Raw genomic sequence first — 25,260 nt, 5'->3', positions numbered from 1 at the left:
TGTTTGAGAGCCCATTTCCAAATGTTCTGGGACAGTTTGAATTGGAGAGTGTGTGTGCCCCCTTGCTTGTTTAGGTAGTACATGGCCGTGGCGCTGTCAGGATCAGGACTGTCTTCCCCTGTAACTGTCTGATAGGCTTTCAGTGCTTTGAATACAACTATTAGCTCCAACAGATTTATGTGGTTGGATGCTACTTCTTGGGACCACATGCTGTGCACTGTTTGCTGAAGGAGGTGAGCCCCCCAAACCCCGTGAGAGATGCGTCTGTCGTGAGAGTGGCTTCTACTGCAGGGGTGGTGAAGGTTTTCCCCTTCAATAAGTTTTCTGTCGACCACCACTGCAAAGAGAGAACGGGGGCTGGCGAGACAACTACCAGATCTTCCCATTGTTCTCTGGCCTGACAGCACTGGCTGTTGAGCCACTTTTGCATAGGACGCATGTACAGACATGCATGAGGAACTAAGTAAATGCAGGACGCCATCATTCCTAACAGTCGCATGGCCTTGCGTACCATCACCTCTCGACTGGCTACATACTGAGGGATCTGAAAGCGCATGTTCTGAACCCTCTAGTTGGAGAGCAAGACAAGGCCATCTTCTGTCCGAATTAGAGCCCCTAGAAACTGTGACTTGACTGGGGTCAAAGCTGTATTTGTTCTCGTTGATGGAGAATCCCAGGCTCAATAAGAGGTCCATCGTCTTTTGCGTGTTCAACAGGCATGTTACGTAGAACTCACCTGTTATGAGCCAGTCGTCGAGGTAAGGGTAAACCAGGATGGATTCTCTGTGCAGGTGCGCTGCAGCCACTGCCAGTACCTTCGTAAACACCCTTGGCGCCGAGGCAATGCCGAAGGGGAGTACTTTGAACTGATAGTGCTTGTCTTCTATCATGAACCTCAGGTATTTTCTGTGCGCCGGCAACATTGAAATATGAAAGTATGCATCTTTCATGTCCAATGTTGCCATGTAATCCCACTGTTTCAGCAGAAGGATTACTTCCTGCAACGTAAGCATACGAAATTTTTGAGGTTTGACAAATTTGTTCGCTGGGCACAAGTCTAGCACAGGGTACATGGTGAGATCCTTTTTGGGTACAAGGAAGTACACTGAATAAATACCCTTGTTTACCTGTAGAAGAGGGACGACTTCTATGGTGCCCTTTTCCTGCAGGATCTCTACCTCTTGCAGCAGGATGCATAGGTGTTCCGGCGTCTTGATTTTGGCAGTCTGAATTGAGGTGATTGGCAAAATTCTATGCAGTACCTGTGGATGACAGTTTTGAGTACCCACTGGTCTGTCGTTATCCCAGCCCATGCATGAAGAAAAGACGTTAAACGCCCCCCCCCCCGACCGGGGTCGCAAGGGACAGGACTCTGATCGGAGGGTCATTTCTGACCTGTGGCCGGAGAGCCTCTGGGAGTGGCGCCCCGGCCTCAAACCTTTCCACGCTGCTGCCGTCTAGGTGGATAGTTGGTGGTGGTGGTGTTAGATCCTTGACCAGAATAGTTGTTTCCCGAACGATACTGGTTCTGAGGTGAGCAAAATTGCCCACGAAAGGACTGACGAGAGCTGCTTACGCTCTGTTGTGAAGGCATCTGGGTAATCTGTTTTAAGGACTTGAGTCTTATGTGCTTTCTTGGCTGTTTCGAGTGCTTCGTCCACAGCCTTGCCGAACAAGTTGGTTCCATCAACTGGTTTGTTTATTAGGGCTGCCTGGGTTTCAGGTTTAAAACCAGAGTTCCGTAACCAAGCATGCCACATCAGTAAGGTACCCTGGGTCAGGGTTGTACCTGCCGTCTGAGCAGCTTTTAAAATGTTTTCTTAAGAACATTATAATTCACTTGCTTGCCTTCTGCGACAATTGCGAGTAAGGAACAAGTTACTTACCTGTAACTGTTGTTCTCCAGCATGGATCTGGCATGGATTCACATGCTCATGAATATTCCCTGTCAGGCTGTGAATCCTCGGTAAAGAAAAAAATAAAGTTTAATTTCTGAACTGTTTCTCCTTATAACCAATAACTGGTCTCAAGGTCATACTGCCCCCAGCCAATGATTGCCCTCTACCAAAGCCCCTCCTCAAGCAGCCATCTTCAGATTTGGTAGCACGTAAAGTGGCAGTAGGACCAAGAGAAGAGCCGCAGAGGGGGTGGGCGGGAGGATTCACCTGTGAATCCATGCCAGACCCATGCTGGAGAACAACAGTTACAGCTAAGTAACTTGTTCCTTCTCCAGCATGGTGTCTGGCATGGATTCACATGCTCATGAATAAAAGAATCCATAGCAGTATACACATGCACAACCACAGGAGGTGGCAAAGCTCAACATTAAGCATTTCAACAACTTCAACATCTCTTACCTCCTCACCAGGCTCCCCTTCAAGCGAACAGGTAGCGCAGCACTGTTTGGCAGACTCTGCACTCCTCCCTGGAATCCCGGTCGACGCAGTAGAATCTCATGAAAGTGTATTGACCTCCACGTAGCAGCCCTGCAAATGTCCGGCAGGGGCACACCAGACAGGAACGCCGTAGTTGCAGCGATCGCTCTGGTCGAATGGGCTCTCGGAACAGCCCGGCAACTGTCGGTTTGCCAACCGGTGACAGTGCATGATGCAGCAGGAGAGCCACCTGGTTATGGAAGCCTTGGAGAGGGCCTGCCCTTGGTTCACAGGGCCCACGTTTACAAACAGCTGGGATGTCTTTCGAAAACTCTTTGTGCAGTCCATGTAGAACTTCAGCGCTCTAGCCACATACAGCGAGTGCAAAGTCCTCTCACCTGGCGATGGGAAGAAAACCGGTAACACCAAGGGCTCGTTGAGATGGAAGTCCGACGGCACCTTGGGCATGACGGAGGGATGCGTCCTCAGCACAACCCTTGCTGCGTGGAAAGTCAAGTACAGAGGCTTACAGGAGAGGGTCTGGATCTCTCCCACTCGTTGTGCGGAGGTAATGGCCACAAGGAATGCAGTCTTCCACGATAGGAATTTCAGAGGTGCCGAATGCAGAGGCTCGAACGGAGGACCCATGAGTCTAGTCAGCACCACATTGAGCTCCCACGTCAGGGCCGGAGCCTTCACTGGCGGGAACGAGCAAAAAAATCCTTTCATTAACTCCTTAACCAGGCGATGTGACCACAGTGACGTTCGCCCTGGAGTTCTGGTGTAGCGGGAGATAGCCGCCAGATGGATCTTGATAGAAATGTGCGCCAACCCCACCTTGGCCAGTGACAGCAAGTACAGAAGCACTTGAAGGGCCATAATCCGTAGAGGGTTTATAATCTTTGCACGGCACCAGACGGTGAACCTCTTTCATTTATGTCTGTAGCACTTTAAGAGTCGAAGCAGCCCTGGCAAGGACCTCCTTGCAGTCCGCCGGGACCTCGTATCCTCCAAACTCTAGCGCTGCAGGAGCCAGGCCTGCAGGTTCAGCGACTCCGGGTCATGGTGCAGAATCTCGCCTCCTTCCCTGGCGAGAAGATCTGCGTCCATCGGAAGCTTGACTGGAGGGGACGCCGACATGTCCAGAAGGTCCGGGTACCAAATCTGCCTCGGCCACGCCGCAGCGACGAGGATCATCCTGCACCGGGACCGTCTTGAGTTGACTGATGAGTCGCATAAGCAACGGCAGCAGTGGGAACGCGTAGAGAAACAGACCGTCCCAGGGAAATGAGAATGCATCCCCCATGCTCCCCAGCTGGGGAAATCTGCTGGCGAACCTCCGGAATTTGGTGTTCGTCACCGTCGCAAACAGATTGATCTGGGGATTGCCCCATCGTAACAGCAGATCCACATGATCCTGCCGAAGCTCCCACTCGTGTCAAGAGCGTAGCTCCCTGCTGAGTGAGTCGGTGACTGTTCTTCACTACTGCCAGATGAAAGGGTACCAGGAACATCCTTTGGGCGATGGCCCAGTGCCATAGGTCCTGCGCTTCCTTGGAGAGAGCTGGGGATCTGGTGCCCCCCCCCCCGCTTCCGAATGTAGAACATTGTCATGGTGTTGTCGGTGAAGACCCGCACCACCTTGCCCTTGAGGGCCCAAAAAATGTCCCGGAGCTCCAGGAGCCAAAGGCCTCTTGCGTGGAAATTTCCAGTGTGTGCACCCCATCCCTCCAGGGAGGCGTCCGTTGTCACAGTCTCCTGATGCGCCGGAGTCTGGCAGTCTGTTCCCGCCGTTAGATGCGCGCGGACCCCCCACCATTGAATCGCTCGTCGGAATGTCTCATTGAGGGCGATCTGGTCTTCGAAGCTTCCTGTCGCCTGCATCCAACTGGCGTCAAGGAACACCTGCAGCGGCCGCATCCACAGTCTGCACAGCCGAACGAGGTTGATGCACGACGACATCATGCCGAGCAGGGACTTGATGGACCTCACTGTGGCAACCTTCATGGTCAACAGCCTTTGTACCTTGCCCAGGATGGCCTTTATCCTGTCCTCTGACGGTGTGGCTAGGCGCACCACTGTGTTGAGTCTAGCTCCCAGGAACGGAGCGTCCTAAGATGGCTCCAAGCAGGACTTTGCATAGTTTATCGAGAACCCCAGTTCCGTGAGCAGGCGGACGGTCCTCGCTGTGTGTCCAATGGAATTCCTTTGACTTCGCTCGGACGAGCCGATCGTCCATATAGGGGTAGACATGGATCCCCTGCAGGCACAGCCACCCGGAGCCAGGCACTTGAAGACCCTTGGGGCCGACTTCAAACCAAAGGGGAGGGCCTTGAATTGGTAGTGCCGCCCTTGAACCACGAAGCGCAGAAACCTTCAATGTCCTTTGTAAATGGGGATGTGGAAATAGGCATCCTTCAAGTCCAGCAACGACAGTCCCATTCCTCCAGCTGTCTCAGCACATGCTGGAGGGTGACCATCCGGAACTTCTGGGATTTTATCTATTTGTTGCAGCGGCGAAGATCTAGAATGGGACGCCAACCGCCAGTCTTCTTTCGGACGAGAAAGTACCACGAGTAAACTCTGGAGCCTCTTTGGGACAAGTTCTATTGCGCCCTTTATTAGACTTGCTCGCACCTCCAGCAGAAGCTGCGGAATGTTTTCTTTCCTGGCCACAGGTGGGAAACTGGGACACTTCCCTTGGAACTCCAGAGTGTGTCTGTGGGCCAGGGCATCCAGCACCCAACGGTCGGTGGAGATGGACTAGTTCGCCAGCCGGCCTCCCACCGGGGAGTTCGAGTGTGGGGGCCCGACATCACGGCCGGTTCAGTCCTGCTTCGCCGAGGCCTTACCACCTTGGGCCCCTTGGCAAAGACGATGGCCTCCCGCCTGGTTGCGGCCTCTGTAGGCTTCCTGGGACGAAGAACGGGCCACCTGACGGTATGAAGAGCTGCTGCCGAATCCTTTGGAGGCACCTTGTGACTTGCCTCCGGAGGGCCGAAAGGACGGCTGTTGATGGAGCGTGCCCAAGGCACGGGCCGTCTCAGTGTCTGCCTTGATGGCCTGCAGTGACTCGTCCACTGCCTTGCTGAACAAGTTGTTCCCGTCGAAGGGCATGTCCAGTACCCTCGTCTGTATGTACTGACAGAAATCTGTAGACCTGAGCCAGCTATGCCGGCGAAGGTATACGCTGTTGCCCATCTGGCGTAAACGGTGAGGGGGATGTCCGTGGCCACCGTGATGGTGTGGTCCGAAGCCACCTCGCCTTCTTGTAAGATCTCAAGGGCTTCCGCCCTCTTGTCGTCTGGGAGGAAGTCCAGGAAAGGGGGGGGGGCAATTTTAAACCACAACTACGTATTGTAGCGGGCTACGATAGCAAGAGCGTAAGCCGGCTTAATAGTCGTCGCTGCCGACGACGACGAGATGACCCCAAGTCCCATGGTGTCCAGCTTCTTCCCCTCGCAGTTCAGCGGGGAAGTGGAAGTTGATGCTGTCGCCCCAGCAGATTTCTTCTTGGCCACCGCCGAGACCACTGAGTCCGGGGATGGCTGCGCTCTGAGGCACATAGGTGCAGAGTCTGGAACCCGGTACTACTACTCATACCTGTCTCTTTGCCGGGGCCGAGGACGGGTTCTTCAGGAGGGCCAGTCCTTCGTCCCAGATGTCGTCCAACAGCGGGACCGAGAGCACAGTCTTCCTCTTGGCCTCTTGTCGCTGATAAAGGAATCGGTCCTTCTGCTCTTGGTGGCATAGCTAAAAAAAGCTGAGGCCCTAGCGATCATGGCGTGAAAGGAGCCAATTTCGTCGGGAGGAGAAGCCCAGGGTGGGGGCGATGGGAGATCAGTTCCGTCGTCACCTCCGTCGTTCGTCCCAGTCTCCTCCCTCGGTGGAGGGGATGGAGGTGAAGGATGGCATGGCGGATGGACCAGCCTTCGCTTGGATGGAGGGCTCCCCGACGGTCCAGGCGCCGATGGATCGTCCACCGGAGGCAAAGGCATCCTTGTCCTTATTTCTGTGCACAGTGTGTGCCAGGCTAGCAAGATGTCCTCCGACCTGTCCTTCGCTGGTGGCAGCGGTTGCGACGAGAGCATTGGCAGCAACGTAGTGTCCTCCGGCACCTCATCGATCTGCCATTCCTCGTCTCCCTCGTTCTCCACGTCTGTCTCGTCAAGGTCCTTCCTGTAGGATCTGACCTCGACGAACTTCTTGTCTGACTTGAGGCCCGAAAGCTCGTCCTCGGGGGAGATAGAGTCTGGAAGGACTATCGTGCCCCCCCCCCTTTCTCGCCCATGGGCTTCACGGGGTTCTTATTGATGGCCGTGAAAGACAATTCCCTCTGGCTGGGCAGGGAACTCTTGGCTTGGGGGTTGTCTCCAGTGGGGCCAGCTCCGCGGTCTTCGCCAGGGACACTACCACTCCCTCAATCAAAGCCTTAGCCTGATGAATCTGGGCCTTCACGACCTTAGTCGCGTCTGAGGTCTTCACCGTGGGGAAGGGGAGGCTACTGCCTTGCTCCCCCTTGTCTTTCTCCATCGGAACCGACTGGGCCTTCTCCAGAATCTTACTTGGGTTGCCCGTCTTCCTTTTCGTTGAGCCAGAGCGTTGGTTCGTGGTTGACTGCGTCGGCAATGCTGCGCCCGGCTTGGCAGCCGAGGAGCCTGTACCAACGGCGCTCCCAGTACCTGTGGACTCGCGGTGCTTTGCCTTATGTTGGGCCCCCTGTCGCCAGAGCGCCCTCAAAGGCCTTAGAAGACCGCTCGGATGTTCTCTTGGGAGAAATACGTTGCCAAGGCTCACCTGCCACCGGGCTCTTCGACTCCAGCCAGTCAGTGAGTCGCTTGTGACGGTCCTTCATGGTCCAGGAGGACATGTCCTTGCAGAATGCACAGGCCTCCTTGACATGCAATTTATCTGCATGCAGGCAGTAGAGGCACCAGGAGTGCCCATCCTCCTTGAAGACGTTCTGTAGTCCACATCCTGGGCAGATCCTAAACAGAGGTGTCTAGTCTCCTTTGTCTTCGGCCATGACCACGAGGGGTAGGCCACCAAGATCTTCTGGAATCCTCCAAGAAGATCTTGGAGGGGCGTATAGATTTCCAAAACGGGTCCCCGTTAATCGGAAGATGAATCGGTGGAGCTTGAGGCTCAATTGGACCGAAAAAATAAGAGTAAACTCTTTGAAAAATGCAAGACGCAGTAAAAGCTTGAGAGCCAAGCACAAGGACTCCCAACACTTGTATGTGCAGTAAAAATCTGAAGATGGCTACCTGAGGAGGGGCTTAGATAGAGGACAGTCATTGGCTGGGGGCAGTATGACCCACAGACCAGTGATTTGTTATTAGGAGAAAGACCATTCAAAAACGAAACAAACTGATTTTTTCTTTACCGAGGATTCCCAGCCCGACAACGTGGGAATATTCATGAGCATGTGAATCAATGCCAGACCCCATGCTGGAGAACTTAGCCCATATTGGTTCAGGTACCTCCTGATGGCCTTCTTGCAGCATGTTCCACTGGACCTCTGCATAGCTAGCCAACAGAGTGGCGTTATTGGCTATTCGGGTGGAGAATGCAGCAGCAGCAGTCGGGACCCTCTTCCTCAGAGCATACAACCTCTTGGATTCTTTATCAGGCGGTGCTTCACCTGTAGACAGGGGTACACCTGCCCTTTTTCTAGTGGTAGTAACTACTAGTGAATCTGGAGTGGCATGGCCCTTGATGTAAGTGGGGTCGTTAGGAGAAGGGCGAAACAACTTATCTACTCTGGGAGTAACTGGTCTGAGCTGGTGTCAACCATGAAGGCACCAGTCTCCTCTTGATAGAATTCAGCAAAGGAATGGCCTGACTGGCAGGAGGCTTTTCTTTCAATATATCTTCTACAAAATCCGAATCCAACAAAGCCTCCTGTGTGGCAATCTGAAAATGCTCAGCCGCCTTTTTCAAGATGGCGTTAGACGCCATCTGATCATCCACAGGTGAGGCTTGACGGACTGGAGTGGAGGGGTGTGGGGGGGAATCGATACCCAGGCCGTCAGGGTCCAGGGTAGGAAGAGGGGACGCCCAGGGTTGACAATCAACCTGATGGCTGTCTTCCCAATTCTCCATTGGATCCGCATGGTCATCAATATTGTCCCCGAAGGGAGCATCATCTTGTACATAGGTGTCCACAGGGACTTCGTCATCTGCAAGGTCATAAGTATATTCATCATGAGGATCATCAAAGGTCCTCTGAAACTTGGCCATAGGAGCAAAAGGAAGGTCCTCACAAGGCATTTTGGGAGCAAACCTCTACGAAAAAGAGACATTTCTCTAGTCTGTCCATACACCCCCCTCAAACTTCTCCCTGTTCCATGAAGATGAACCAGAGGTGCCCAGCGGAGGAAAGGGGTCATTTCGACTCATTTATTCTGTAGACTGTCGAGATATGGCTCCTAAAGTATTGGATACAGGACCAGGGATCTCAGAATAGCCCTTCGGAGGTTCTGGGCGTTGACGCGTCTCTCGGTGCGTCTCTAGGCCGTTCCTTCTGTTTCGACGTCTCCTGCACCTGTTCCTTATGTCTAACCAACAAAGTGATCTTTGCGATAATGTCGCTGATGCTCGTGGTAGCAGGGAGGTGTGACAGGTGGGCCGGTGGCTGTCCAGTGGATTTTGGCGCAACAGGGGCCTTAAGCAGTGTCTGTGCTTTTTCCTGTAGCATCTCGATGGTCGAGTGTGTTTTGGTGCTAGCGCTCTTTACTTTGGATTGCCCTGTCGCATGCCGCTGCTGCAGTTGCGGGGAAGGCTGCCGATCATAAAGATCAGAAGACCCGTCGAAGTTTCCGACGTGCCCATCAGCGCTTTGGAACGCTTCGACTGTGCCGCCGAAGCAGAGCCTTGGGTTGTGTGTTTAGTGTTGGATCTTTGTGCGTCCATGTCGCCAGGTTTCTTCCCCATAGCACGACTTGCATCGTTCCTGTCGGGGACGAACCCTGCGGATTGAAAACTCTCCGCCATTAGATCAATGACCACCGAAACGGAGCATTGGTGATCGCTGGTCCCATCGTCAAATCAGCAGCTGTGGCGGCAGGGAAATTGCTGTGGCGGCAGGGAAATTACTTTGGCTTACCACATACCGTAGGCCGCCCACCGATTCAGAGGGCGCTCCTTAATAGTCTTTAGATGCAGGAGTTTACAGGCCGCCTCGTTGTGGTTGAGGGGCAGTTATTGCACCTACGGTGCTAGTCTTTCAATGGATATTTTGCCTTACAGAAAGGACAAAATCTAAATGGAGTCTTGTCCATAACGCAAGATAGTTATAGCAATGACAAAATCCAGGGAACAAAGAGGGAAAGAGGAAAGAATTAGTTTAAAAGAATATGACTATCTCGACCCCACTCTCCCTACTGTACTGGCCGATCAGACAGCCCTTCCACGTGGTCGGCAGCACAGCGAAATTTCGCAGCAGTCTATGGCAGTGCACAGGATTCAACCGTGGAAGTGACTTGACGGGAATAGACGACCAAAGGTCGTAAATACAACATTAACGCAATCTCTTATGAAGAGCTCTGCATTAGGGCGACCAGTAACCAGGTGGAATAAAACAATCTGAAGGACCTCGACGCGTGAGGGATTTTGGGTATATGTCACATTAGGGATAGTGGTAAAGGCACGCCCATGTCCACGTCCCCTTTCGATCCTCGAAAGACAGGATGCAATACTCTGTGGTGAACACTGGATATCGGACTATATGCACAGCATGTGATTCTAAGCAGATTAACAAGCATTAGAAACCATTTTACATCCATTATTGGTGCAATCAGCAAAGAATGATAAAGCCAAAAAGAATGTGTTTTCATTTGTTCTGAAATGCGTTAAGGAAGAAACACATTTGCAGAGCTTTAGTGTCCTAGCTATTCACACCAGTACCTTTTCACTTAGACTGGTCACGTTCACTGTTTGTAGCCCTTTGGTGCCAGATAGCATTTTTGAGGCAGACTTCTTACCAGAATGTATGAGCATGTGTTGCTTCAGATTCTGGATACGAGTGAAGCGGACCCCACAAGTTGGACACTGAAAAGGCCGATCTGGACCATTTGGGCTGGGTCGCTCAGTACTGCTGGTGGAGGGAGCGATGTAGAGTTGGTATGGGTACTGGATATTGTCCAACCTGAAAGAAAAATGTTTTCACAATGAATCCCTTTACAAGAGGTATTTTACATATGGTTGACACTGGAATGCATCCAGCACTATTTCAACAAATTAAATAGCTTTCTCCTGTGAAGTCAAGACAGAAATACAACATTAAGTCAGTCTTTGGGTCTCCGTAGACTAGAGGGAAGCATAGAGCCCAGAACCGTAGCTGTCTCAACCTTTAGGTCCACACATCTGACTGAGTACTGCAGCTCCTGCCACAGCCAGAGCTTTCTCAAACTGACAGAAATGACTGCTGCTCCATCTGGGAGTTATGCCAGTATGGTGGGGGTGGCGAGGTGAGGGATTGGGGGCAGGTGGCTGGCCACTAAGTACAAGTTACTCATCGGGTGGTGACTATGTGGACCCCCCAGGTCACCCCTTTCCTCGCCTTGAACTGCCAGCCCACGGAGAAAGCGCAGGGGGTGAAAAGGCACATGAATGGCATCATGGGACATACACCACATACAATTATAGACATTTAGGTTACACCTATGGGGTGTATTCCACCTCTGTGCTCACAGTGACTAAGAAAACTCAACAGCTCTCATTGCACATCAGAAATCACTTGTAATGAAGAATGTACAGTAACCTCGTTTTACAAGGTTCTATGTGAAAATCTTGAAATTAATATAGTAGCCCACGCCTGGGATTAAAAAGTTATATTTATAACAATAGATTTGCTATTAAGAACAAGTTCAATACAATCAACAAATGTAAAATGCTACAATGTATGACAATCAAAATGAAATTGTCCGCCCAGACAATTGGTCAGCCTAACATCTGTCCTTACCTCCAACTGTACCCTCATTTCCTTCAATGAACTACTACTTCAACAATATAGTCTCCCTATAACTACCTCTTCATACAGCCATTGACCGTCTATCAAAATAGATGCAACGTTTTTTAATTCAGATTTTTTCACCTCATGGGTTGTCCTCAATGGTGGTTTGTTTGATGCTCCTTCAGACGTCTATCAGTGACGATTTGTGGGTGAGAGTCCCAGCTACTCAGTCTACAATAGTACTGTCAAGATCTAAAGCACTCATTTGTTTCAACAAGTTACGCGAGTACTTATCCTCAAACCCGGGGGTCTTGATCACAAGCCTGGATTTGCTCTTCTATTTATTTTGAGTCCAAGAGCAGAGAGGTGATGTAGCCCGCCCCCTTCTACCAGAATTTACTAGCCGTCTGTGTGATCTCAAACTTGCTCAGAGGCGATTTCTTACGGTCATCTAGAACTCTTACATGGGGCTGAATTTCTGTAGGACGGGTCCTTTGTGACTTTGCTTGGTGGGTGCTGCTTCTACTGCTTCTTTGGGGTGTAAGTACTAATTAACTTACTTTACCTCATAATAGGAGGAAGCCTATTGGCTTTGCGCAGTTCCCCATCGAAAAACCTTTGGGAACTTCGAAAACTCTGTAAACTGTTACTCAGTAGTATTTGCATGGCAAGCAAAGATGTTTCTAGTTCCTTCTTGGGGCCACAGATATTTGTGTGCAGTTTGGGGATTTTACAAGATATGCACTTTTACAACCATTTTAGACTAATAAATCATAGCTATTCACCCTGGGTCATGTGAGAATATTTGGAATATTGGTGCTATGTTTCTATTTGTTTCTGTGTAGTGTAAGTGTTTAATACGACCAGTATTAGCCTGAACTTTGTGTGCCTCTGTACTGAGCCCTTTGGAAGAGACTATAGATTTAACCCTCTCACGTCTTTCAATTTCAAACTGTAATTTGTAGTCTTATGTCAGATGTATCTATGCTACAGTGTCTTGGAGGTAGTGGGAACAGTGTTTATCCCATGCGTTAGCTCTGTGATTCTACGACTGACTTACCAGCGTCTAGGGATCTGTAGGGAAATTTAAGAGGGAAATACTTTTCCCCTTTTCTGAGTTTCAACAAGGATAGCTCCACATTTTAGCAAAGGAATACATTTTAACTAGGGCCAGGGGTCTCAGACTTGTGTGTGAGGCTCAAGCTGTGCTTAGTAGATGTTAGTATTATAATGCATAAAGCACATGCCAGCTAATTATAATTTGACCCTCCACAACAGGTTTTTATCATTCGAACCACACCAAAGTTATGGACTAACTGCAATGAAAACTAAAATGAACATATTAACCCTACTAACATCCCAGGACCCAACAACCTATTCCCTTACTAACATTCAAAGCAATTTAGTCCATTGCTTATGAGTTCATTGAGATAAAGTGGCCCATTAGATAAAATGTTAGGCATTTGAGCTGTGCAAGGAAAATGTGTTTAGATTTGTTTTGTGGTGAATACGTGACAGGGTTTAGATACAAGTAGTTTTATTTAAACTGGCTCCATCCTTCATTTGTAGAGAAGGAGGAAATTGCGCTGGATGAATGTAACATTTTCCTTCAGCGCTGGAGCTTGAATTTCGTCAAAGGCACAAAGGAAATCATGTGCTATCTAATGGGCTGGTTTGTGAAGGGTAGGGGATTTGACTTGCAGATGCTTCATGACAAAAGTATCAAATGTACGTGAAGGAGGGGGTACAGGGGGATGATAAAACTGACTGTCTTGAGGGCTGGATGTTCGATCATGGGCAGACCGACTCTCCTGTGTCTTGCTGACAGTGCTGCAGGCTGACTGTCTTGGGGGTTGTCTCGCTGTCTCCTGGGTTGGCAGTCAGAAGAATTTGTAGTCTGAAGCACCCTTATATGTAGCTGACCCTGGGTGGCGGGACAAGCAGAAAGGCTAGGGAAGTTACTTCCGGGCTGAGACACTGAGTGGATGTGATCAGAATTCTCCTGCCCTGTCCTGTCGAGCAGACGGAAAAGAGGGAATATCACCAGCTGAAGCGGTGCAGGCCTATCCTGACCTTGTGGTCCGATAATCCACTTACCCCAACAGATCTAGGTAATTATGCAGTAATTGAGGAGCGTGTAATGTATGAAAGAAATATGTTACAGGCTGTTGTGATATAGAAATATGTTTGTTTCCTTAAAGTAATTCACAATCTATATTTTACATGGGTTCCTCATTTATGAAGCGAGTTTTGGTTACGGCAAAAGGCTAATAGCTGCTAAGATTAGTGAAAGTAACATTCAAGGTTACAGGTAACTGTGCATTAGCCAGCCAGCAGAAAATGTGTAGTTGAAGCCTATTACTAGAAGAACAAGTTACTAACCAATCTTAGATGTATTCCATCCAGCTTTGCTGCTCTTCGGAATTTTTTTCGGCAGAGGGCGCCGTGCGTCGATGTCGTCGAGTCGATGGTCCCTCGAAGGCCTCCGTCTAGGGTGACGTCATCGGGTGTATAAGTACCACGCGCAGCGCCCGTTGGCCTCAGTTCTGTTCTTCCCTTTTTTATCTTTGATCTTGTACTGTGTAGATTGTGCCGGGAGACAGTTATGAGCCTTACGAGATTTGAGATGGCAACCCGGAAAAATATACACAGAGGGGTAAGCTGGGAGGGCAATGAGGAATACGTTGGAGGAAAATCCAATCGAAAGAAGTTACCAGTTGGTAAGTAACTTCTTCGAGTGGATTGTGTCCTCCTAACGTATTCCTCATCTTAGATAGACTCCCAAAGCAGTATGGACAATTCCTCTGGAGGAGGTGGTAGATTTTTCCATACTCTTAGATGGCTGAGTATAGTACTGCTTTTCCAAAAGTTAGCTCCCTAGACTTGGAAGCATCCAGGTTATAGAATTTTGAGAAGGTGTGTAGCGAAGACCAAGTTGCTGCTTCGCAAATGGATCTTATTGGAACACCTCTTTGAAGGGCCGTGGAGGAGGCGATGCCTCTGCTGGAATGAGCCCTAAACCCTTCCGGAGGGTCTTTTTGAGCTAGCCTGTAGCATTCTGAAATGCAAAGCACAATCCAGCGTGAAATTGTCTGTTTTGTCACCGATTGGCCCAATTTCCTTCCTGTGTAACCTATAAACAGCTGGTTGTCCACTATAAGTCTGGAAAGTCTAGAGATGTAAAAGCTTAAAGCTCTTTTCGGAACCCAACTGTGTAATCTTTCCTCCTCCTTCGAAGGAGGGGGTGGAGAATAGAATGCGGGTAAGACAATTTTCTGACCTAAATGAAAATCAGATATTTCTTTCGGTAAAAATGATGGTTTTACCCTCAACACAACTCTGTCCTTATGGAACACAGTATAGGGTGGCCCAGAAGACAGTGCCTGCAATTCGCTCACTCTTCTTGCTGTTTTCCACGTTAGTACTCTTGATGGACACGTGTGCATAGGCTCGAAAGGAGCACACTAAGAATTTTAGGACTAAATTTAGATCCCAGATCAGTACTCGAAACCGGTGAGGAGGAAACACATTAGTGAGTCCTTTTAAGAATTGTATTATCAAAGGAATTTTCAAGTAGGAGCATTCTTCCGATGAGCTCTTGAAAATGGAAAGCGCCGCAAGGTAACCTTTTATTGTTCCGATATTCAGACCTCTATGTGCTAGGGTCAGAAGGAAAGATAATAATTCCGGAATAGAACATAGAAAAGGATCAACATTCTTTTCTCTGCACCAGTTGCAAAACTTTTTCCAACGGCAACGGTAGAGACACTTTGTTGCTGGCCTTCTTGCCAAAAGCAACACCTCCATAACGTCATCTGGAAAGTTCCAATCCCTGTATCTCAGCCTTTCAGATATCAAGCATGAAGATTGAGCGTTTTGACCTCTGAATGGAGAGCCTGACCCTCAATTTGAGAGAGAAGGTTCTCTCTCTGAGGAAGACGTACTGGAGGACAGATGGACATGTCTACAAGGTCCGGGTACCACGTTCTCGTGGCCCAATCCGGGGCAATTAGGATCACGCGGCTCCAAAACCTTCTCAGCCTCCTGATGAATGACGGGAATCCGAGGCAACGCGTACAATAGTGGGAAATTCCACTCCACCACGAATGCGTCCCCCAGGTCTCCTCTCGGGGGAAATTCCCTTGAGCAATACCTTTCGCATTTTCGGTTGCAAACAGGTCTACTTGAGGGGTTCCCCAAAGTGTGAAGATCTCTTGAATGACTTCCTAAACCAGTTCCCATTCGTGGGATACCGTGCTCTGCCTGCTCAGAGCATCTGCCGTCATATTCTCTTCCCCGGCTATATGACTTGCTGTTAAAGAGATTCCCTCCTGAATCGCCCAATACCAGAGCTGCATTGCCTCTATGCACAGGGGTAGTGACCCCACACCACCTCTTTTGTTTAGGTAGTGCCTGGCCACTGTGTTGTCCGTCATGATCAGGACATTCTTTCCCCTGACAGATGGCAGGAAGGCTTTCAGCGCTAGTCTGATTGCCCTCAGCTCTAAAAGGTTGATATGTAGTTTGGACTCCGATGGAGACCAACGACCGCTGATTGTCAAATCGTTGCCATGAGCTCCCCACCCCAGGAGTGAGGCGTCCATCACTACTGTGATCTCCGGCCATGGTTGCCAAAAAGGCTCTCCTTATAGGGTGTTCTCTGTACAGGTCTACCAACGAAAGTCTCGTCTGACCTTGTTCGGAATCTGAACAAGATCCGTCATTTGACCCGAGAACTGGGACCACTGAGTCTTTAGGGCCGATTGAAGGGATCTCATCCTCAAGCGTGCCTCTGGCACCAGAAAGATGCAGGATGCCATGAGGCCGAGCAACCTTAAGTCGTAAACCTGGAGATTTTGGGCATTTTGGAATTTGGAAACCATCTGAAGAATGTCTTGAGCCCTTGACTTGGGTGGCGAGCTCTTTCCCAAGGATGTGTCTAATCAAGCCCCTATATACTGAAGCTGTTGGGAAGGTGTCATCTGTGACTTCTTGAAATTGAGGGAGAAGCCCAGTTTGTGGAGGAAGTGGCAGGTGACTTTCAGATGATCCAGTGCTTGCTCGGCAGAACGCGCTGTGATCAACCAATTGTCCAGGTAGGGGTAGACATGAATCCCCCCTCTCCTGAGGTGCGCTGCCACCACTACCATTAACTTGGTGAAGACGCTTGGGGTGGAGGTCAACCCGAATGTCAAGACTCGAAACTGATAATGTGAGTCGCCAACTACGAACCTCAGGTATTTTCTGTGTTTCAGATGAATCGGCACATGAAAATAAGCATCCTGGAGGTCCAATGACACCAACCAGTCCTGAAGTTGAAGGGCCTGAAGGATCTGAGAAAGGGTAACCATCTTGAACTTGTCCTTTCTGAGGAACTTGTTCAAGTTTCTTAAGTCCAAGATGGGTCTCAGTCCTCCGTCCTTTTTGGGATTAAAAAATACAGGGAGTACCATCCCTTGTTCCTCTCCGCTGCAGGTACTGGTTCTATAGCACCTTTCTCCAGCACGGTTAAAACTTCCTACTGTAGGAGCGGGTTTGAAGACTTCAACGGGTGCCTCCCCGGTGGATTGCGTTAGAAAAGGAAGGCAGTAACCTTGGGCTATTATTTCTAGAGACCAAACATCTGAAGTAATTGCTTGCCATTCTTGCAGATGCTGTGACAGCCTGCGCCCTACAGGTGCTTTGTGATGCAAGTCCTCAAAGTGGTTTTGTGGCGGATGTTGCAGCCGCTGATGGCAGAGGCTGCAGCTGGAGCTGGTTTAGCACGTTTTCCTCGTCCACCACGAGTGGCCTTTTTCTGGCCCCTTTGACTGGCCATTCCTCTCACCTTTCCATATGAGGTGTAGTAACAATAGGATCCTCCATGACTGTCCTTGCGCACGAAAAGGCTGAGGTTGTCTAATAGCAGCTCCTAAAGATTTGGCAGCTGCTTTTGAGCTCTGCAACCTCAAGGCTCTCGTCAGCCTTGTTGCTAAAAAGGTGAGACACGTCAAAAGGCATGTTCAGAAGGCGGTTCTGTACGTCCGGTGCAAAGCCCGACTTCCGTAACCACGCATTACTGTGCTAGTGCCCATGGACCTGCTTACACTATCCGCAGTGTCCAATCGAGATTGAAGGGATTCCTGCATGGCTTCCTTTCCATCTCTAACGATGGCTAGGAACCCTTCCCTTTCTTCCACTTCTGGTATGTGCTCCGCCGCCATTGCAATGCACTCCCAAAGAGTGCACGAAAATTTTGCCAAGGCACATGTGGAGTTGGCAGATTTTAATGCCATGCTCCTGGCTGAAAATACCTTCCATGCCCAACCATCCACACGCTTATCGTCCCAGTCTGGAGGGATAGACGGGTATGCAAGTTTGTTAGAAGCTGTGGCTGCCTGTATGACCAGACTCTCGGGAGTTGGGCGTTTGGACAGATAGCCGGGGTCGCTACTGGCCGGGCAGTATTTTGGAGGTGAGGGATTTATTTACCGGAGGAATAGAATCTGGAGTTTCACAATTCTTGGCCACCCTATTTTGCAGGGCTACATGAAAGGGTAGTACTGGGTCTTCGGTGGACCATGGTCCAATATGTCTTAAATCATCCTGGATGAATTGGGCTGATGGTCTAGCCCATCCTAAGAAATCTATTACCCTTGTCATTAATTGACGGTATGATGGACTGGCATGCTCTCCTGGTTCTGGTCTGCCAAATTCGTTTTCAGGAGATGTGTCAATGCCACTTGCATTGTGTATTGATTCCACCAAGTCCCTCATTCTGCTTTCTTCTGAAATCAAGCATTCTGGGACATTTGGGGTGCCATATTCCAGCCCAAAAGGTACATTCTCCTCATCAGTTCTCTCCTGTTCCTCAAAAATTGAGGTCAGGGATTTGAAAAACTCCTTTCTGGGGAGGGTCTTGAAAACCTTCTCTGGGAGAGGAGGAGGAAGAGGTCTAGTACCTGGCTCTGAGGACAATACAGGTTTTGTAACCTTATCCTTCTCTTTTTCTGGCTTCCCTGGCGCCTTTGGCGCCGAGGATTTCGTCGTCGATGACACCGTGGTCGTCGACCGGGTCTGCTTCGAAGGCGTCGAGGCGACCTTCGAAGATTTTCCCTTCGAGGTATGATGGGTCTCGGACGGCGTCTACGACCTCGAGGGGTCGACTCGACTCGAGCGTTTTTCACTCGGCGTCCTGCAAGGTTCCCCATCCTTCCTTTTTCGATCACCCGGGCTCAAGGGCGCGCAAGTGTCGGAGCGATGACGCTCCCGGCCGACTTCCGAAGAAGGCGCGGACCGAGGCTTCGCTTTTTCAAACACCTCCATCATTTTGACCCTGAATGCTTCCCACTCTTCGGCAGACGAATGTTTCGTGGGGCATTTCATCTTTTTTGGAGACTCGTCTGACAAGGAGGTGGAGGGAGACCTGTGGCGTCGTTTCTTCGATCTTTTTGACGAAGACGAGCGATGGGAATCGCTACGGGATCTCGATCGATGTCTTTCGCGTCAAGGAGAATTCTCCTCATGGGATCTTGACTCGACGGTAGAGGTTTTTCGATCGGTTTTTCGACCTACCTGTAGCTTTCCTCTCCTCTCTCGCAAGGCCTTCCCCGTCATCGCCTGACACTTCGTACAGGCCTCCATGTCGTGGCCTTCTCCGAGGCACCACAAACACTCTCGATGCGGGTCCGTGATCAACATTTTTGACCCGCTACGATTTGCACTTTTTGAATCCCGATTTCGGGGTCAGCGTTGATGACGAGGACATATTTCGTTATTATATATTCTCATAGAACTCGAGGCGCGCCGAATGTCCGAAGCAACGTATACTGTGGAAAAACGGAACTGAGGCCAACGAGCGCCGCGCGTGCTACTTATACACCCGATGACGTCACCCTCGACGGAGGCCTTCGAGGAACCATCGACTCAACAACATCGACGCACAGCGCCCTCTGCCGAAAAAATTTCCGAAGAGCAGCAAAGCTGGATGGAATACATCTAAGATGAGGAATACGTTGGAGGACACAATCCACTCGAAAAGCTATTTACTGTGTTTGAGCTCTCTAATGACACATTTGATCTATGTTCAAGTATAAATTACTGTAAAAAGTAGCACAGTATAATACATCTATTTGTTCATTTTTCTGAATTTAAACCTTTCATAAAGCCACAAAAAGGAAAAAACAAGTTAGCGTCATCATTTTGTGTCCTAATTATTGTGTTACCATTTAGACTGAGGTCCAACAGGTGGTAAACTAATTTTACTACAGGTAATAGTTCACATTACCACATGTGGTAAACTATACAGTGAATTCATTATTGTGAATTGAGTTTTTTTCAGAAGTGCTGTGTGTGTGAATATAAATATTTTGCAATGTGACATGACAAATGTATTTTGAAACACAGGCAAAAGGGGGAATTGTACATAAAATACTGCAAGCAGATAAGAGTATACCAAGTCCAGTACTAGCTTACCGTTAGTGACCCCGGTAAAATAATTATTAGGCAGTGTTTTGAAGTTGGGCTCACCACTATACCAAAAAAAACCACACTATACTACTATTCCAAAAATACCACAAGATATCAACAATATAGCCAAAACGATCTCTAACATCTTGGTGCTTTGGCCAGGAAGCGATAAAATAATTACTGGGCGTGTCCTTGCATCATAAAGCATACCATTATTGTGGACAGATTAAATCGTAGTGGATTGATACTTTGTCCTGTGCGCTAATCACCCGGCCTATTTAGTTATTATAATTTGCCAATTATATATCATCCAGCTGCCGGAGTCTCATAACCTGAGAATCATCCACAAAAGATTCATCCTACAGTGACAATAGTTAATAAATTTTTGCGAGGCAGTCACTGCGCTTGAAACTAATATTCCTCTTCCATAATACTCTATTCAGTAACAAGTCATATTATTCAATTCAAAGCAATAAAGTCCACAAAATGTAATCAAGGTGATGTTTTCTTTATATTGTTGCCGTGCAGTACAACAATGATCCAGCCGACACGTATTTCGACCAGTGCGGTCGTCCTCAATGCTATTTGTATGCATGTAAACCATATTAAAATATAAGCAAATAAATGGTCATTACCATTCATAACAAAATCAATACGGGAATTCCCGGTAAAAGCGAATCAGATTAGCAATATAAATAAAAAAGCAAATTGTCAAAAAACATACCACACAAGTTATTGAGGGTTGGGGAGTGTGAACATCCATGGCAATCAAGGCGCAAGGTAAAAGAAAAAGCATTCCCAGTTAACTATGTCTTCGGAATTCACATATATACTGATGCAGTTCCTATAAATCATTGTCACATTTCATTAACTGTTTTAATTTACTTATGAATAACGTGGTCCATAACCCATTATTGGGATACATGCGTTTGGTGCAACCATCTACCAATTATATATTGTCAAAGTTCTTGATCCACCATACCATAACTGTTTATTTTATAGAAAAACATACTTGAATCTAGACTGGTGTGGCACCCAAAGTGTGCTCCCTTGTATTCTAGCCAGAATATTGGCGATTGTCTTACCCTTGTCCTGTATTTGAACTTCAATCACCAATATTCTGGCTAGAATACAGGGGAGCACACTTTGGGTGCCACACCAGTCTAGATTCAAGTGTGTTTTTCTATAAAATAAACGCAGTTATGGTATGGTGGATCAAGAACTTTGACAATATATAATTGGTAGATGGTTGCACCAAACGCATGTATCTGTAACGCTCACCTGGCTCCCACGGAGGCGCTGGTCTGGTCTGGTCTGGGTTCGGGTGGCCTCTTCAAGCGTGATGCGCAGAATTCGGACCACCGATTGAACAGGACCCCCAAATCTTGCTTGTCTGGCCCGTAGGAATATCCTTCTGCAGATGAGAAAGGGGATTAACTGTCTGCTAAATAGTGTGCTTGCTCCCCCCTTTCCCCCTTCGTTCTTCTCGGACTTCCTCCAAAACCCCCGGTTTAAGCTCACCTTATGGTTTGGAAGGATGAACTCTCCTTCCTGCTTCTGGTGCAGGGGCGCGCGTTCATCCAGTTACTTCACTGGTTTTCAGAATGGCGCTGGCACACCCACTTGACTTTTCTGAGCGATACGCCGTAAGTATGAAGATGCAAAAGTTCAAGTGTGAGCCTCCTTTTATGTTGTTTTTTCTGTCCTTTATTTCAGGTGCAGAACAAAGGCGATGCGTTGAGGGGTTAAATTGCCAGTGGTAAATCAGGTGAGTTAGTGATGGGGCGACCCCTCTAAATGTCTTTATAATTCCCCAGTAATGTCTTTTGTCCTTTCCCCATAGGGGCCGGGGTGCGGTACCTGCCAAAGATGCGGCGCCGACCCGAGATGTGGAATGGTTCACCAAGAAAAGCCGGTAAGTAATATGGCTGAAAATTCGGCTTTCCTCTTGTGTTCCCTTGCTCACCTTTTGTCTCTTCTTCTCTCCCCTAGGTGCAGAGATGTGGCGACCGGTGCCGAGAGCCGCGATGGAGCCAGGCGGCGTCTCGGGAACTGGTGAGTGAAGCACGGCGCTGCAGCGAGCAACGCAGTGCTTTTAAATGGAAGTCTTCCTTCAGGAATGGTGGCGTGAAGATTCCGGATGCAGGTAAGAAGGTTGAATAAGTTCTTGGTTTTCACCTTTCTCTTCTCTTATTCCCTTACAGGTGTTCCTGGTTCGAGGCGGGCGTGGCTGGAGTCCAGGTGCAGGAGCAGACACAGTGAGCGTTCAGCTGCTGGGATGCAGAACAACGGGAAGCACGTGTGGCTGTCCGGGCGTGGCTTAAATAGCTTTGGAAGAAGTTCCAGGTGAGTATTCTTCCACAGCCCCACCCAAGTAACAAAACAGTTCCTTCAGAAAAATAGTCCCTCCTAAGCCTCATTTGGCTTGGTTCTTCATGCAGCATGGTCTGCATCAGGTGAGTGTGCAGCATGGTCTGCTTCAGGTAAGTGCACCAAACACTTCCCCTTATGAGCCTGGCGCCTATGGCGCCAGGACAGAGTCCAAAGAGCCCCTATAAAGAGCCACTGGGCTTTTACCCGGGGGCGTGATGCCTGCTCCCGGGGGTGCTGGGCCTGGCCTGGTGCTCCGGGGGTAGGCATCATGACAGTATCCCAATAATGGGTTATGGACCACGTTATTCATAAGTAAATTAAAACAGTTAATGAAATGCAACAATGATTTATAGGAACTGCATCAGTATATATGTGAATTCCGAAGACAGTTAACTGGGAATGCTTTTTATTTTACCTTGCGCCTTGATTGCCATGGATGTTCACACTTCCCAACCCTCAACAACTTGTGTGGTATGTTTGACAATTTGCTTTTTTATTTATGTTGCTACTCTATGATTCGCTTTTACCGGGAATTCCCATATTGATTTTGTTATGAATGGTAATGACCATTTATTTGCTTATATTTTAATATGGTTAACATGGATACAAATAGCCTTGAGGACGACCGCACTGGTCGAAACACGTGTCGGCTAGATCATTTTTGTACTGCACGACAACAATATAAAGAAAACATCACCTTGATTACATTTGGTGGACTTTATTGCTTCGAATTGAATAATATGATGACGTGTTACTGAATAGAGTATTATGGAAGAGGAATATTAGTTTCAAGCGCAGTGACTGTCTCGCAACAATTTATTAACTATAACCATATTGGGCACTCGTTCTCTGAATTAGAGTGGTGAGGTAGTGCAGTACTGTGTGCTAACTTGACACTTGTTATAGTGTTATTGGCAATTGTCCCGCCATGTCCCAGATTCAGGTAGAATTTTCTGAATTATCAGATTACCTCGAGGTGAAGCTTGATGCTCACGCAAACTGGTCCTCTATAAATTTAACATGGAAAAGTAGGATTAGCACATAAGTGGAAAAAGAGGCTTTTGGAGGTATTTTTGATGAGGGAAGTATTGTGCAGCTGTGTCTCCTTGGACTGTTATGAGCCCCAGAACGCACAGAGAAGAATTGCATCAGACTGTGCGTAAAACTTTAGTTTCTGCTACACAGATCCATAAAGATGCAAGGGAAAGACAGTTAGGTAATTAGCAAATTACAGTGCAGTTTGGACAATTAATGTGATCAGGTGCAGCAATTGAAAGCAGAATTAAAACGTGCAGAGCTAGAGACAGAACTTCAAGCCAAATGTAGTGACCTTGCTGCTCAATTGGCTCAGAGAGAAACAAATTAATGTGTCGGCAAGAATTACCCCTTTAAAAACAATATTGGATGATACAAGGAAAGAAATATTTAGCAGTTTCCGAAATGCAAAACCTTAGAGAAGATAACAGTGAGAAAGAGAAGGAATTTCATGCCATGGAACAGGAGATATTCAAATTACTGGATGAAAATGAAAGAAACGCTAAAGCACTTGATCATTGTAAGACACAGGTCAATGAATTACAAGCAATACTCAATATCAGGGATGAGTATTCTGCTGTCATGGAGAACAACAGCTTCATGGTCAGTGCAAAAGCCTGGAACAGCAAATATTTAATCTCAAGTCACAGGAAAAGCAACAGTGTACTAGATTTGCTGGAGCTGATCTCAATCACAGTCATAGCCATGGAAATGTACCAGCAGCTGTCCACAAGGCCAGACCTGGGTATAACCCAATGTTAGAACCCGAGTCCCCTGCAAATACTTGCACACATTCCTGCCCACAAGAGAAAAGGAATGAGTGACAAAATGACATACCAGAATGCACCATGTAGTCCTTTCAAAATTGTAAAATCTATCGAGACTTTGATCAAACCATTCAAAAGGGGAGGGTATTGTTGTATGGAAGATCATTTGGAGGTGGTTCATGATATATTCCAGGCTCTTCAGATTCCTAGGATACAATATAGACTGTATCTTCACCTCACTCTAGATGCAGCGTCTGCTAGTCTCAAGTGGTCTCAATGAACAGGAAAATGTACAAGGGCAGACTTTAGAAAGATTAGACACACATTCTCACCTTAGCAGTCTATACAGGAAACCAAGAAAGCTGCTTATAGTATGGCGGCACAGCAAAGGTTGTCCTTACGGCAGTTCTTTCAAAACTTAAGATAATTTTCACGTTTTCACATGACCTTTAACCCTAACCCAGTAGAATTTAAAACTGCATACTTTTATGGGCTCCAAAAATAAATTGTCTCCCAATTCATCTGTGAATTTGACAGGGAAAAATCACTAGAATGGAAAATAGAACAAGGGACCAAACTGTATGAAATGATATTTGGTCAGAAAGAGGAGGGGCTTAGAAATAAAGAGCAAAAGCCAAAGTCTAAGGAATCCACACCAGCGATTTTGGAGTTAAAGTCTGTAAAGATGCTGCTAGAATAAGCCCAAACTCGGGCAAAGAACGACATTCCACCTAATGAATGGAGGGTGGCTCCACAGAGGATATCACCCCAGAGCCCTTAGTACCAATCCATTGATCCCAGTGACAGAAGTTCTTACATTAGTCCTAGATACATTGGTAGTTCTACCAGAGTGGGATTTTGCCATGATATGCCAGGCCTAAATAACAATAAAAATCAAATATACAACAGCCCATACAAGACACTTGAGACCCAGAGTAGATCTGACCCTAATACAATGGTGTATGGCCACCAAGAAAGACAAAGTTATGTGGATAGATTCATTGAGAGAATGGAAATTAGCATAGGGAACAGTTTCCACCAAATGAAAGACAAAATATGAATTATGTACCTCACAAATATATCAGTCCTCACCACAGGCTGACCATGGTCAAAGGATTCTCCAACTCCTGTGTCACGTGAATTCAGGGGTAACACAAAAAGAAATCAATCTCCTGAAAGAAATCGGAACAGGCCAAATCAGGGCGAGTTTAATCATTACCGGCCCAGACCACAGAGGAATTCAGAGACATGGGCAGGTTTCATTGCTTGGAGGCCCAAGTCAAAATGTTGTCTGAACAGATGAACA

The 25,260-nt window shown here is 48.0% G+C and overlaps 1 protein-coding gene across 3 annotated transcripts in view; it reads right to left on the bottom strand.

Annotated features, from left to right (window-relative positions):
• Positions 1-25,260, bottom strand: part of ZBTB44 (zinc finger and BTB domain containing 44) — a 564,887-nt gene that overhangs the window by 182,711 nt on the left and 356,916 nt on the right. For all 3 annotated transcript variants that reach the window (XM_069614134.1, XM_069614132.1, XM_069614133.1), the window contains one exon: positions 10,361-10,524. In XM_069614134.1, coding sequence (XP_069470235.1) covers positions 10,361-10,524 — 164 coding nt within the window. The remainder of the gene's footprint in view (positions 1-10,360; positions 10,525-25,260) is intronic.

Source organism: Ambystoma mexicanum, chromosome 9 (genome assembly GCF_040938575.1).
Source record: "Ambystoma mexicanum isolate Mex_15411 chromosome 9, UKY_AmexF1_1, whole genome shotgun sequence".
NCBI classification, from domain to species: Eukaryota; Metazoa; Chordata; class Amphibia; order Caudata; family Ambystomatidae; genus Ambystoma; species Ambystoma mexicanum.
This window is presented reverse-complemented; position numbering and strand designations above follow the sequence as displayed.